This window comes from Sceloporus undulatus, chromosome 3, assembly GCF_019175285.1.
Source record: "Sceloporus undulatus isolate JIND9_A2432 ecotype Alabama chromosome 3, SceUnd_v1.1, whole genome shotgun sequence".
NCBI lineage: Eukaryota > Metazoa > Chordata > Lepidosauria > Squamata > Phrynosomatidae > Sceloporus > Sceloporus undulatus.
The window spans coordinates 252,755,024-252,768,492 of NC_056524.1; the positions used below are offsets into that span (position 1 = coordinate 252,755,024).

General features: G+C 40.6%; 1 protein-coding gene across 1 annotated transcript in view; it reads left to right on the plus strand.

Annotated features, from left to right (window-relative positions):
- Positions 1-13,469, plus strand: part of SERPINI1 (serpin family I member 1) — a 53,085-nt gene that overhangs the window by 17,250 nt on the left and 22,366 nt on the right. Inside the window, exon 6 of the mRNA XM_042458536.1 lies at positions 9,123-9,220. Coding sequence (XP_042314470.1) covers positions 9,123-9,220 — 98 coding nt within the window. The remainder of the gene's footprint in view (positions 1-9,122; positions 9,221-13,469) is intronic.

The window sequence follows — 13,469 nt, forward strand, 5'->3', positions numbered from 1 at the left end:
AGAGCAAGGGTGGGCAAATGTGGGATTCTAGGGTTCCACATTAGCACATTAGGAGACCTTGGAGGACCACATTCCACCTTGCACCTTCCTGCAAAAACAATGCAAAAATTAGTTCCCCAGATGCACTTCAAGGGATGTGGGGGATCGTTTTAACAATGTTTTCAGCCCCCCTCTTCATAATTTCATCTGCAAGGGAAGCTTTTTTTTAACAACAGAAAGTGAGAAAAAGAGACATTGGGGAACTTTTTTTTTAACCCCTGGGACAGAAATGGCTTTGGGGCCACACTTTTCCCACCACTGAAGAACAGGCCTGTCCCCTGACAACTCTTGAGATAAACATGTACAGTATCCTCTGGAAAGCAAGACACAGGGACTAAAAGCTGACCCAAGGATTGTGTTGTGTCCATGATGTCTTATCCAGGGACGTAGAAAAATGAATGGTGTGTGCTGCTGCACTGCCGCACCCAAGCCCTATTCTAATGGTGGCACTTAGTCTGGACCCCCCCCCCTTCCTAAAATCCTAGCTATGTCCCTGTCTTATCCCATAAAGAGGTTCACAACAGCCATGAGTGAATTACTGGCAGAAGGAAAGAGATGCAACATATTTTATTACTAGTATAAAAGCATGCCCTTTGAGTGCTGCAGTGTATGCAGTAGCCTCACTTCAAATTGCTTCCTTGAGGAGGAAATGTGAAACATGTGAGCCACAAATGGGGAAGCAATTGCACATTTATTATGCAAGTCCCCTAGACTCCAGCACAGGGTGAAGTGATTCGTAAGGAGAATGCCTCAGACTTGGTTACTGTTATTAGCTAGTACTTTTCCCTCTTTATGTTCTTCAACTAAATTGTGCTCGGAAGACAGTTTTGCAAATTGCTTTCATGGTCTATTTCACTGCTACACAAAAGTGGATTAAAAATGTTGATCGCTTTGGCTCAGAAACAATGATTTGAGAATGAAGCTAAATATCATTTAACAATCCTGCACTATTTTTCCATTTCGCTATTAAGATGAGCAAACTGCAGTTTTGGTTAGCTGCAGTCAGCAGAGATAGAAAATTGGAACTGTTGTGATTAACTCAGCTTTCCTTTAGCTGTTCAGACCTTATTACAAATGTAAAAGTTTAAAAAATGTTCACTTTATAATTGGATGGAATCTTTCAGGGCACTGAAAATTTAATTTCATTCCACTGCTGTTTCTCAGTGTAGAGCCTAAAGGCTATACATGCCTCCTGCTCCTTTTTTTTTCACTCTCCCTTTTTGGAAAAAAAGAGTGAAAGCATAAAATATTTATGAACTATTTATTTAGTGCATTGATAACTTCCAGCAGATCATCTTTCAGTCTGCTGAGAAATTCATCTTTGAAATATATAATTAATCCCAGGAATTTAATAAGGGAATTATCCCATTGGAATACAATGCTTTGTGGTTATGGTAGCTACCTTTCTTGTTCCTGTTGTGGATCTATGCTGGAGATAAATGTTATTGAGTTTTATCTATTTTCAGCTCTGTTCTTCACTCATTAATATTTACAAAGAGCCTCAAAATATTTGTGGCAAATCTGAAAAAATATTTTCTAGTTATAAAATCCAGTTCATAAGATTCTGTCATATTTGAGTATCACACTCTCGAACTGTCTCATTTTGGCAGGAACAGTTTTACTTAATTCTCAGTTGTCTCACTTTTTCAGCTGTTTTTAAAATGTCCAAGTTTCTTTTCCCTCCTCCCATTTTCCCCCTTGTCCTCAGCTTACTTCATTTGTTGCAAACTAAGTTCAAAGTGCAGAAGCAGTGTATTTGCAATTAGTTTGCACAGGGAAGAAGAAAGGTTGGGGAGAATCTTACTTTTCCCAGTAGACTCCAGCAAAAGCAGACTGCTTCATTCTTTCCTAACTTGTGTGTTATGCCTCATTAATAATTTTTGATAATAAACTGAGTTGTTTCTGTCCCAGATATTAGCTGAAACGTATGCATTTAATTTTCCCCACAATCTTTGGCTTAGATGTATTTTACAAGTGGAAACACATTTCTACATGTCTATGGCAGTCTTGCTGAATTCTTCTAATTTCCTTGTCCTAAGACAGCCTGCAAGGTATTGTTGCATTGTATTCCAGAGGGCTATTCCTTAAGGGCTTTGAGAGACATGGGCCCCATTCTCACTAGCCCATTTGCGCTGAATAGCACTGGGTAGATCTGGTTGCCCCCATACCGAATCAGCACACTACCCTTTACCTTGATTGTGGCAATTTGCCCCTCTGAAGTTCACATTTACAGTACCGCTTTAAAACGGAGCCTCCTTTGTTGTCAGTCAAATTCACTTCCGCTTTCGTCAAAGGTGACATATTCTCCAGCCATTGGCTAACGGAATGGGTGCTTTCCCCCCTCCTTTTAAAAAAAAACTGGCAGCAGTGTGTGCATATTCTGTCAACTTGTCGAATTTAAAAACCTCCAGGTGTGTGTGTGTGTTGTGTGTATTTGGGTCATTACAGATGATGGCAACCCTAAAATGATCCCATCCTGGGGTTTTCTTGGCAAGATTGGTTTCGAGATTTGCCATTGCCTTTCCCCTGAGGCTGAGAGAATGTGACTCCCCCAAAGTCATGGGTTTCCACAGCCTTCCCTCTGAATGCCAACCTCTAGCTTCCCCTTCGCTTTCAGCCCAGCATTTCCTCCTCTTTGGAACCTCTTCCCTTCCCTTCCAGCCCAAAGCATTCACATAATCTGTCATAATAATATTAATAATAGTTATAATAACAACAAATGTCGCTTGCAGGGGAGGCCACCTGAATACCATCTCTGCATCTGCTTTCCCTCTGATTGCCACCCCAGAATGCCATCTCTTCTTACATATACACATGTAGCACAAACATTCACACATTGTATCAGTCTGCCAGATTGAAAGGTAAACATTTGTAACATTCGCATTGTAGCATTCGCATATGCTGTCACACACACACAAAAATAATTTTTTAAAAATTCCACTTGCAAAGTAACCTGCCGTGCCAGCAGCAAGCAAACGAAAGGAAAATGTAGCACAAGCAGACATATTCTATCAATGTATATCAACCTGTAGAAAAAGCATCTGCATAATCTGTCAAAAATAAAAGTACAAGAGAGAGAGAGAGAGAAAGCTGCCTGCAAGAGGGGAGGCATGTTCTGCCCTCTGCCCTTCCTCTGACCTAAATCCCTCCCCTGAACTTGACCCGATCATGCCCAAGGCCAAGTTCACATTTGCCGGCAACAGGAAAGAAACGGGTTTTCCTAAAAGACACGGGAAATAATCCACTTCTGGAAAAACTGCTCCAAGGGGAATTTGCCCTGGATCGAGTGTGAAAGACCCTAATTCTGATGTGTTTAAACCGTACCAGTGAAAACTTCTGACTTTTAATCCGGTTTACAATTCGGTACAAAGGTAGTCTGAATGGCCCCATGGATAGGAAGAGAAAGAGGAAAATTCAGGAAAAGGCCCATTGCATGAGCACAGTTTTACTCACTCTTCTCTGGATCCAACCCATTATTATGGCTTGCTCTTTCTGGAACTTTGGACTATGAAACTTCTCTAGATGCAAAACATGAAGAAATAATTATTCATTCTGTAGCACTCTCATTATTTGTTGTTCTCCACAGCACTTACAATCTGTTGCAGCATGACCCAATTTATTGGTCTCTGGGTGCATTTGACTACAACTCCCATCACCCCAGAAAGCATAGTCTTTGGCCATGCTGGCTGGAGGCAGTTGGGTTTGTGCCCAGCACACCTGAAGAACATACCAGGTTGGAAAGACCAAGCAAGTTAATAGCTGCCATCTAATACAGTTGAGGGGAGGGGAAGCATATTAAAATATAAACATTTGCATACAGAAACAAGCATACACTCCAGCCTTAAAGAGGGATACACCAGGAACTCCACAATTAATTTTATAAATCTCCCCTGAGGACTGTACAACCTACACTACATCTTAGCCAAAAGGCAGAGAAGCAACCTCTTTGCAACCTACAATTCTCTCTCAACACTTACATTTATTAATCATATTCACTTTGTCAGTATATAATAGCCAAATTTCTATCTCTGCCATGCTTCCGTGTTTGCATTTCTGCCTCACCATATAAGAACAGTCAAATCAGTCAGTAAAAACATACCGGTGGCTGTAATTAAAAAAAATTAATTGAAGTCCCCAACTTCTATCCCAAATTTTTGTATCACTGTTTAGTTCTTAAGCAAAACAATTAGACCAGCCTTCCAACATTTTTAAAGCACCTGCAAAAGTAGGAAGACAGAGTATTAATTGAGCCACATTGGAACAGTTGGAGGATAAGCTCCTTCCTGACCATTCATGGCAGACTTAAGGGACATTTAATTATTTACATAAAATATGTGGCAATTTATTTACTGGAACATTTATAAAGCACCTTTCTAGACCGAGTCAGCCTAAGGCAGTTAAAAAAAAATATAAACATACAACTATACTGTAGCATTATAGTGGAACTTTAAAATTAAAAAAGATACAAAAAAAAAAACCCCAACTGTTAAAATATAATTCAGGAAGTATAAAAGCCATTTACACAGCCACAGTAATAAAATATCAATAAAGCAGCAGCATGAACCAATAAAACACATAAGTTAAAAGCTATTCAAAACAGGTGGGTTTTCAAAGCCTGTTTAAACACTGCGGCTGAGAGGGCCAAGCATACCTCCCTGGGGAGGGAGTTCCATATGGCAGTAGAACATATTTCCAGAATACAGCCCAGTAAATGTCATTGGACATCTTTGTTTCTAAACTGTACAGCGTCTTGTTGTCATAAGAAAGCTTGTTTGATCTGATTGAGAGTTTTAATGCCCATTCAAATATACCTTAGAGGATAGGTCAGGAAAAGACCAGCTTTCACCAGCAGTCCTCTATTCTGCATCCAAAACATGATTAACATGCCCAGTTAGGAGCTGCTATTTTCCAAAACCAGTATACCTTTCACCCCACATATTTATAGTGCTATGATTCCACTTTAACAGCCATGACAACATCCTGTGGAATCTTGAGATTTGTAGTTTAGGGAGGGATACTTCGAATTCTTGGTCAAAGCACTCTATTGTCACACCAAGCTCCAAAGCCCAGGATCCCATGGGAGACAGCTGTGGCACTTAAAGCAGAATCATAGTGTTATAATTGTATGGTGTGAAAGGGACCCAGCATCCTCTACTTTTTTGTGGCCCAGTGGAAAAAAATGCTAGGTGATCTTAGAACTTGGAAAAGTTTGAGGTTTTTTTTACTGCAACGTCCAGAATTCCATGTAGGTTCTAGCTAGTGGATTATGGTAGTCTTAAACATGTGTTTTCTAAGCTTTTGTTGAAGAAGATAAAATCTAGCCTTGTCATCTGAATTTGTGAAGATCCCTATTAACCAGTCCTGCCTGTATACAATGTGTTCCTCTTAGGCATTCCACAATGACTGTCAGTGAACCTGAAATCCTTTTTAGTTAATGACATTGCGATTCTAATACTGTAAAAGCCTTCCTTCACAGAAGGTCTGTAAATAGTGCTTTAGTTGTGTATTCCTTCATGGCAAGGGCGATGGATTAGATGGGCCTTGAATTCCTTTCCAGCTCTATGATCCCATGAACTCCATTACCTCTCATAGCTAACACTGATTGAAAGCTCTGTCATTGACTGGAGTTGCATATGCTTTTATTCTGCAATAATGTAGTCATGGGATACGTAGTAGTTATACCATGTTTTAGGAATGTTTGAGAACTGTATTTTAGTATTGTGACTTCAGATAAGGCAGGAAAGGAGGCAAGCATGCCCGATGCCATTTGGGTGAGAGAGAGAGAGAGAGAGAGAGTCAGGTTGGAACAACAAAGTAAAGGGATGGTTAGAAGAAAGCAGGAGAAATGTATTTATTAATTTCAATGAATTAGAATCAAGCCAGCCTGACATTTGAATTCAGTGCAGTTTAATTATGTGGCTTTAACAGCTGCTGATCAGTTCTGACAATGAATGTCAGTGGACTGAATCTATAAGTTTTCTTCAGTCAGTCAGTCAACCTTTATTAGGCATACACCAACAACATACATTTACAGTAAAACTTCAGGATCGTTATTAAAATTTAAACCACAATCTTATTGCCTCCACCAGAAAATTGGCCATTAGCTTGGTAATATGCGGGTTCTGATCTTCCAAAAAGTATCCTACTGATAACCCATCCAAACAGATATTCATTTCCAATGTCCTTCTTAACAATTTCCCCCTTGGAATTATATACAATGAACAAAGCAATACAATATGATGGAGAACATCTGGAGCTTGATCACAGTGACATACACGATTCAAAAATTGGGTCTGCAAATATCTGCCCCTGGTCACATCTCACGAGTGTACATTCAATCTTGCAAACAAAAAGGCCTTCCTCGACATCAGCAGAGAAATGGTTTGAAAATAATCTTGAATCCTACCCTGAATTGCTGGAGAACACACTCTGGGAGGAGTTGGATATGTCAGTTGATGTTCTTTCTCTGCAAGGCAGACCCTAATAGATTCAAGACACTCCTTTTCGGTTAGTAAAAGCGGAGAATCAAAATTTAAACCCACAGAAATTACTTTATTTTCATAAAATGTAGCCCAACTGGCATAGTAAACATCAGATAGTAGGAACCATAAAAGACTAGATCTATTAGGCCTGAAATTTATCTTACACCAAAATCTACAAGTCATCAATCAGGCTTCAGTTTCAAGAGCATTCTTAAGTTTTCTTAATAAATGTATCTGAGAGTTTTTTTTTGTTGTTGTTGTTTGTTTTTTTACTACTGGACCTATTATTTTTATTCTTATTATATTTATTTGTATCCTGTTTTTTCCCAAAAGCGGGACTCACAGTGGCTTACAGCCTAAAAGCACAGTACAACTGAAAAGTTACAAAAGTGACAATTAAAATGGAATTAAACTATTTTAATGTTTAATTAATGTTACTAAGTTTCTGAACTTTCCTTTTATCAGCTCTGAATTCCTTGCCTATCAGTTTCATCGAATGAGCTCAAACTGCTTATCCTCCATCATTTCAGAGATAAAAATCAGGGCTGGCCATCATCATCAGGGTGTGGTCAAGATGTCAAAAGTTGTTAATAGCTAAGAACACACAAGCTAGAGCAGGCTGCAGCAATTTGCTTTTGCCTGAGTCTACTGTGAAGGGTCACACTTTGCCCTCTCCTCTCCTTCCACTGTATCCATTGAGTGCAAACCACTTCTTCATTTTGCAATAATTATGGAGGAGGTTGAGAGGGAAACAGGAACATTTAAAAGCAACTGAAAAGTGGGACAACAGAGGATTAACTGAGACAGTCACTGCCACATCAGACAGTTGGAGGGTATGAAATTCTGACATTTAGAGAAGAAATAAATAAAATAAAAGTCTTTGTATTCCCAAGAGCCAGTGTGATGTAGTGGTTTGAGTGTTGGATTAGGACTCTTGGAAACCATCCTTCAAAGCCCTGCTCAGTCATGGAAAATCACTGAATGACTTTTGGGAAGTCATACTCTTTTTGCAATGCAAGCCTCCTATTAATAAATCTTGCCAAGAAAATTCTATGATATAATAATAATTATTATTATTATTATTATTATTATTATTATTATTATTATTTATGTTTTCCCACCTCTCGCGACGGATCGAAGCAGGATTACAGTCAAATTATGCTGTTCAACAATAATTCTAATAACAGTTATTTAAAATCACAATATAAAACCATATACTTTCTAAAAACAATTAATACAATATAAAATATTCCCATAAACTGGAGCCAGCATAAAGACATATAACAACAGCCTAATGAGTCATTTGCCCTACTTTGGTGGTTTTTATTTCTTTACGTGAGAAAGTCCAAACCCTTTCTGCACAGCACTTCTGCCCACCTCAAGCACAATGGATCCACAGCTAGACATTTTTGGTTTTGGGGAGAATGACCAAGGCTGAATCCACACCTATAAAAGAATTCATACTTGCCTCAATCCCAAATCTATGCGAACACATGAAGTTCCTTAAGATTCAATGCCTCAGGGTATTAAAGCATGTGTTTGTGTGAGTATGTATCTTTTTACTCCACAGTTTCTTGGAAAAACCTTTTTAAACATGTGTTTTGCACTCCAAAGGGATTGGGTGAGATCAGGAGTTGGAATGTCTAGAGGGCAGGGCAGGTTTGTGTGCGCTTCCCTTGACATCCTCATCCAGCAAGTATGATGCCACCATTTTGTTGTTAATGTTGTGCAGTCACTTCACCAGCTGCAGCTCTACGAAAGTCCATGAAGGGCAGAAGAAAAAAGGGGGAATGGTGGGGTGGGGGGCAAGAAAAAAGAGAAGCAGTGGTTTTGGCTAGGAATGGATGGGTGAAATGAGGGGAGATCAGAAAATGGGGGCACTGTCTGGTCCCCTTTCAGTCTTCTTTCCCCCTCCAAGCACTGCAAATGTATACGCAATATAAACAATTTATTTGAATGTCCACATATTCAGATATCCTCATTTGTGCTGATATTCAATAGTTTTGGGAAAGAACCTCCCCCCACCCCCTTCTAAGTGAGACAATCTGATGGCATTTCAAGTAAAAATATTTTATATTTTTTTTAAAACAAAAAGTCTCATTTGCATTCCTGTTTACGTTATGTTCTTCATAGTTTCCTTGCAGTGCTTTTGGGAGCTGTGAGGGTTGTTCTCTCTTTAGACCTCACACTTGGCCACTGTTTAAAACTTACTGCATTTTGCTGACTTTATAGACAGAAATACTTCCATCCTTGTTCCCCAAATTTTGTTTGCTAAGGCTTTGGGAATGATAGTTTTGCATGGCTGGAAAAACAATTCGTCTGAGAATATTATTGCAAACAAGACAGCTCTCAGTACTAAAATACTAATGAATGTCAACTCAATAAATGCAATTTATAGCCTTCTTTCCTCTTCTCCCTTCCCTCCCCTTTTAAGTGTTTTCCCCCAAATGGAGTGACCTCTAACACCCTCCAGGCTGCTTCTGTGTTAATTCAATTTCTTTCTCTGATTCACTAGTAACAACCTGCAAAATACACTTTCTTTTGTTAGGAAAATAATGCTAGCAGTTTCATCTTTCTTTTATGTGTGTGTGTGTTTTCTAGGTTCACAATAGAACAGGAAATTGATCTGAAAGATGTTTTGAAAGGCCTTGGAATTACTGAAGTATTTACCCGAAGTGCTGATCTAACTGCTATGTCTGGTAAGAGGGGTTTTATGTATTTTTGTTCCTTACATATTGTAGTTAAATTTGACCCAGAAAGTATTCTAAATGCTTTAAGAAAACTAATACATTTGACTAAGAAAGTTTCTCAAACAAGCGTAGGTACAATTACCAGATGTAGCATCCTGCACTGGTTGGGAATTGGATTAAATGGCCCTTGGCATCCCTTCCAACTCTAAAAGTCTGTGTGACTCACCATGTAATACTAGGTTTGGCAGAGTGAAAACTGGAGAGGGCTACTGTTGTGTGGGTGTGTGCACCTGCTGCTTTCAAGCTGCCTGTTAATTTATGTTGACCTCATGAATTTCATATTGTTTCTTGGGCAAGAAATCCTTGGATATGGTTTTGCCAATTCCTTCTTCTGAAATATAGCCTACAGCACCTGGTATTCACTGGTAATCCCCCATCCAACTACTAACCAGGACTGACCCTGCGTATAGGGTTGCCATAACCTGCTGCACCCGGGATTATCCCGGTTTTGGCGGCCCCAGGCCCCTCCTGTCCCGGGTGCCGCCAAAAACTGGGACAACCCCGGTTGCAGCCGGGTTGCGGCGCTTGACTGCGCTGCCCTCCTCCACTGTGCGGAGGAGGAAGAGGAGGGCCGCGCGGCCTGGGGCGGAGGAGACAAAGGGGGAAGCCCCATGCCGCCCTCCCCGCCTCCCTGCGTGGCCCCACGCGGCCCTCCCTGCCTCTCTGTACGGCCTCGCGCCACCCTCCCCGCCTCCCCACGCGGCCCCACGCTGCCCTCCCTGCCTCCCAGCGCAGCCCCGCGCCACCCACCTCCTTCTCCTCTGCCTCCTCCGCCCCGCCCCCAGGCCGCGCGGCGCATGGAGGAGGGGGGAGGAGAAGAAGGAAGAGGAGGAGGAAGGAAGAGGAGGAGGGGGGAGCAGAAGGAGGAGGTGGTGATTGGCCAGAGACCTCAAGGGTTTTTTAATTTTATTTTGCATGCTTTAATTGCTAACAAGTCTCCCTTGCTTTGACAATGATAGTGTGATGATGATGATGATGATGATGATGATATATGCTAGAGTCAGCTTGAGAGGCATGCGGGCACTGTTTTGAAGCCGAGAGATGTTGTCACCTTCAAAGTGTGTTTGGGTGCTTTTAATGCTAACAAGTCTCCTTGCTTTGACGGTGTGTTGGTGGTGGTGGTGGTGGTTGGTGGTTGGTGGTGGTTGTGATGATGATGATGATGATGATATGAGTCAGCTTGAGAGGCATGCAGGCACTGTTTCAGAAGCCGAGAAAGTGTCACCTTCCAAAGTGCCTTTTCTGTGTGTTTTTGGTTCTTTAATGGTGATATTGATATCAGCAAGCCTCTGAGGCATGGGCAATGTACGTTGCTGTGATTTTTACAAACTCATGCAGCAGTGAAGAAAAACCAAAGTCCCTTGACCAAGTACACACTTCTGAGAAGTACACTTGGTGCAAGAAACCTGAAACGGCAAATCCACTTCTTGTGAAACCACCTTGACATGTTCAATATGCATAGCCATTTTAAACCATGCTAAGTGTTAAACCCAAGGGATTTGGTTATGGAATAAGCCTCTGAAATATGCAAGAGGCCATGTTCATTAAAGCCATGTTCAATGCCCAAATGTGCTGTTGTGTGTGTTTTGGAATGGAGAGGGGTGTTTGGCCAGAAAGGGAAGTCCATTTCTGCCATCTGTCTAGGAATAATGCCCAAATGTCCTCCATTTTGATCATGCCTAAGAAACATGCATTTATATTAACATTTTTTAAAAAATCATCAATTTTTTTCGTGTGTCCTCCATTCTTAAAAATGTGTCCTACATTTGAAAATGTTGTCCTACATTTGTCCCGGTTTGGAGGTCCTGACTTATGGCAACCCTACCTGTGTAGCTTCTAATATCAGCCTAGATCTTGTGCTTTTGGGGTGTCGCCAATTTCAGCAAATACTGCTTGTCATAAAATACCTCTTCAATATAATTCTTAACAGTACAGGATATGCTAGATAATGGCTTGCTTTACAGCCTTTATGTCTCGCATACTTATCTGTATTATATGGGCCTGAACAGACAGGCCAGAATAAAGCTGCTTCAGGTCCCTTTGGAGATATGCTATTTAAATGATTCATGTGTCTTAAGAGGCCAGAAGCTGCACCAAAGCCACGCTCCAATTCTAAGGACTGGAGTGCAGCTTTGGTGCAGCTTCTGGCCTCTTAAGATGCATGTGTCATTTAAACAGCACACCTCCAAAGTGACCTGAAGCAACTTTATTTTGGCCTGTCTGTTCAGGTCCATATAATAATTACACATGCACCAGAAAGTAAGGACCACAGCCAGAGCTTGTAAAAGCTACTTCTTTGAACTACAACTTCTAACATTCCTCAGCATGCATGGTCACTGGTTTTATGGGACATGTATCTGTCAGAATCCCCTAGCTTGCATGTTCATTAAACTGTTGTAGTTCATTAAACTGTTGTTGGAGCCCTGGTGGCGCAGTGGTTAAATGCCTGTACTGCAGCCATTCACTCAAAACCACAAGGTTGCGAGTTCAAGACCAGCAAAAGGGCCCAAGCTCGACTCAGGCTTGCATCCTTCCGAGGTCGCTAAAATGAGTACCCCAGACTGTTGGGGGCAAATTAGCTTACTTGCTAATTAGCTTACTTGCTGTTCACCGCTATGATCTTTGGAATAGCGGTATATAAATAAAACAAATTATTATTAATTAATTATTAGTTCAAAAAGGTACCTTAAGTCACCACTGATTCAGGATTAAGCAGTCCATAAATTTCAGTAGATCCTGGTTAATATGTATTTACCATTTACTACTTCTGTTTGATGTGATGCATATCATAGGATAGTCTACGGTGTGGTGACTCTTTTATCTATCCCAGGAATATTCTCCACAGTCATCCAGTTATACAAATAAAGAGTTTCAAACTTGCCTTCTGAGATGCTGAATGGTGACCTCTTAGGGCAAGGCTTAGCAGCCATGTGGGGTATGAAGGGTACATCTGATTTATAGTGCAAATTCATGCATGCACAAACACACTCCATGCACTGAGCCACACTTCTGGATTCCAGTGAAACTTGATGTGAAGGGAAGGTTTGTGAAAAGTGGCTTGGGGGATAAAATAAGATACAGAGGACACCCTTTTACTGGTGAGTATGCCACTTGGAGGCTTCTGGACTTACAGTTTTCCTGTTTTCCAAGAATTAGCCACTCGAGGGGGAGCTCTGGGGCATACATAAAAGGTCACAAGTTAAAAAAACCTAGGCTCAGATAGAGAAGTTAATGTCTGTTCCATGGCTGAAAATACATGTTGAATATTATAGTGGAGGACAAATGGCATAGGACTGTCTCCATTCTGTTTTTATGAATAGGTCCATTGGTTATTTATATCACTGGGTAATATCCAACTCACTTTGAGCATTAGGAGGTGCTTCTGTTTATGAATACTGGCAGTAAAATTTCTTCTAGCTGCACTCTCATATGCCTCATGGGTATTGCTTGGACTCACTTACCTCAAGGGAAGCTTTTCAGGGGCTCTGGGACTGCCATTGCAAGTGGGATTAAAAGTGACCGTGCACACATGGGGCATCATTATATCTCAGCATAGTGAAATGAAGATATAGCCACTTGATGTTTCGTACCCTGTGGGTTTAATCATCCTTTCACAGTGGAAATAGATCTATGAGAATGAATAATCATGGCAGAATGACTGGAAAATGCGGGAAAAAAATAACAAATGCTGCTTACTTATTTTTCACACTTATGTTGAACTGCTTTTCTGCCCAAAGCTTTGTGAAGCATGTAGAAACTGTAGCAGCAATAACAACATAGAACCTCATGGCACCTTAAAGACAAACAAGTTTTATTATGTGTAAGTTTCCATGGACTGTAGCCCACTTGTATTTGATGCATTCATTAGGCGCATAAACCATGCTACCTTAAATACTTTTTCTTTCTAAATGTTCATATCAGTTAGACAAAAAGAAATAGACCTTCAAAAAGCATCACTTTGCTAAGAAAAACTGTATTTTAATGATCACAAAATGGGCTACACTGTCATTCCTTAATAATAACAAAATCCCCCGGCACTCCCTGAATTTTCTTCCAGAAACTGCTAACAAGAGCTCTCAAGATCAATGGCCCCTTCTTGCACTGCCTAGATTTTTAACAAGATATCAGTCATGCCTCTCTCTATTAAAACCTCTGGCTCCTGGCTCCAATTAACTCTGGTTGCAATACTTATTAAGAG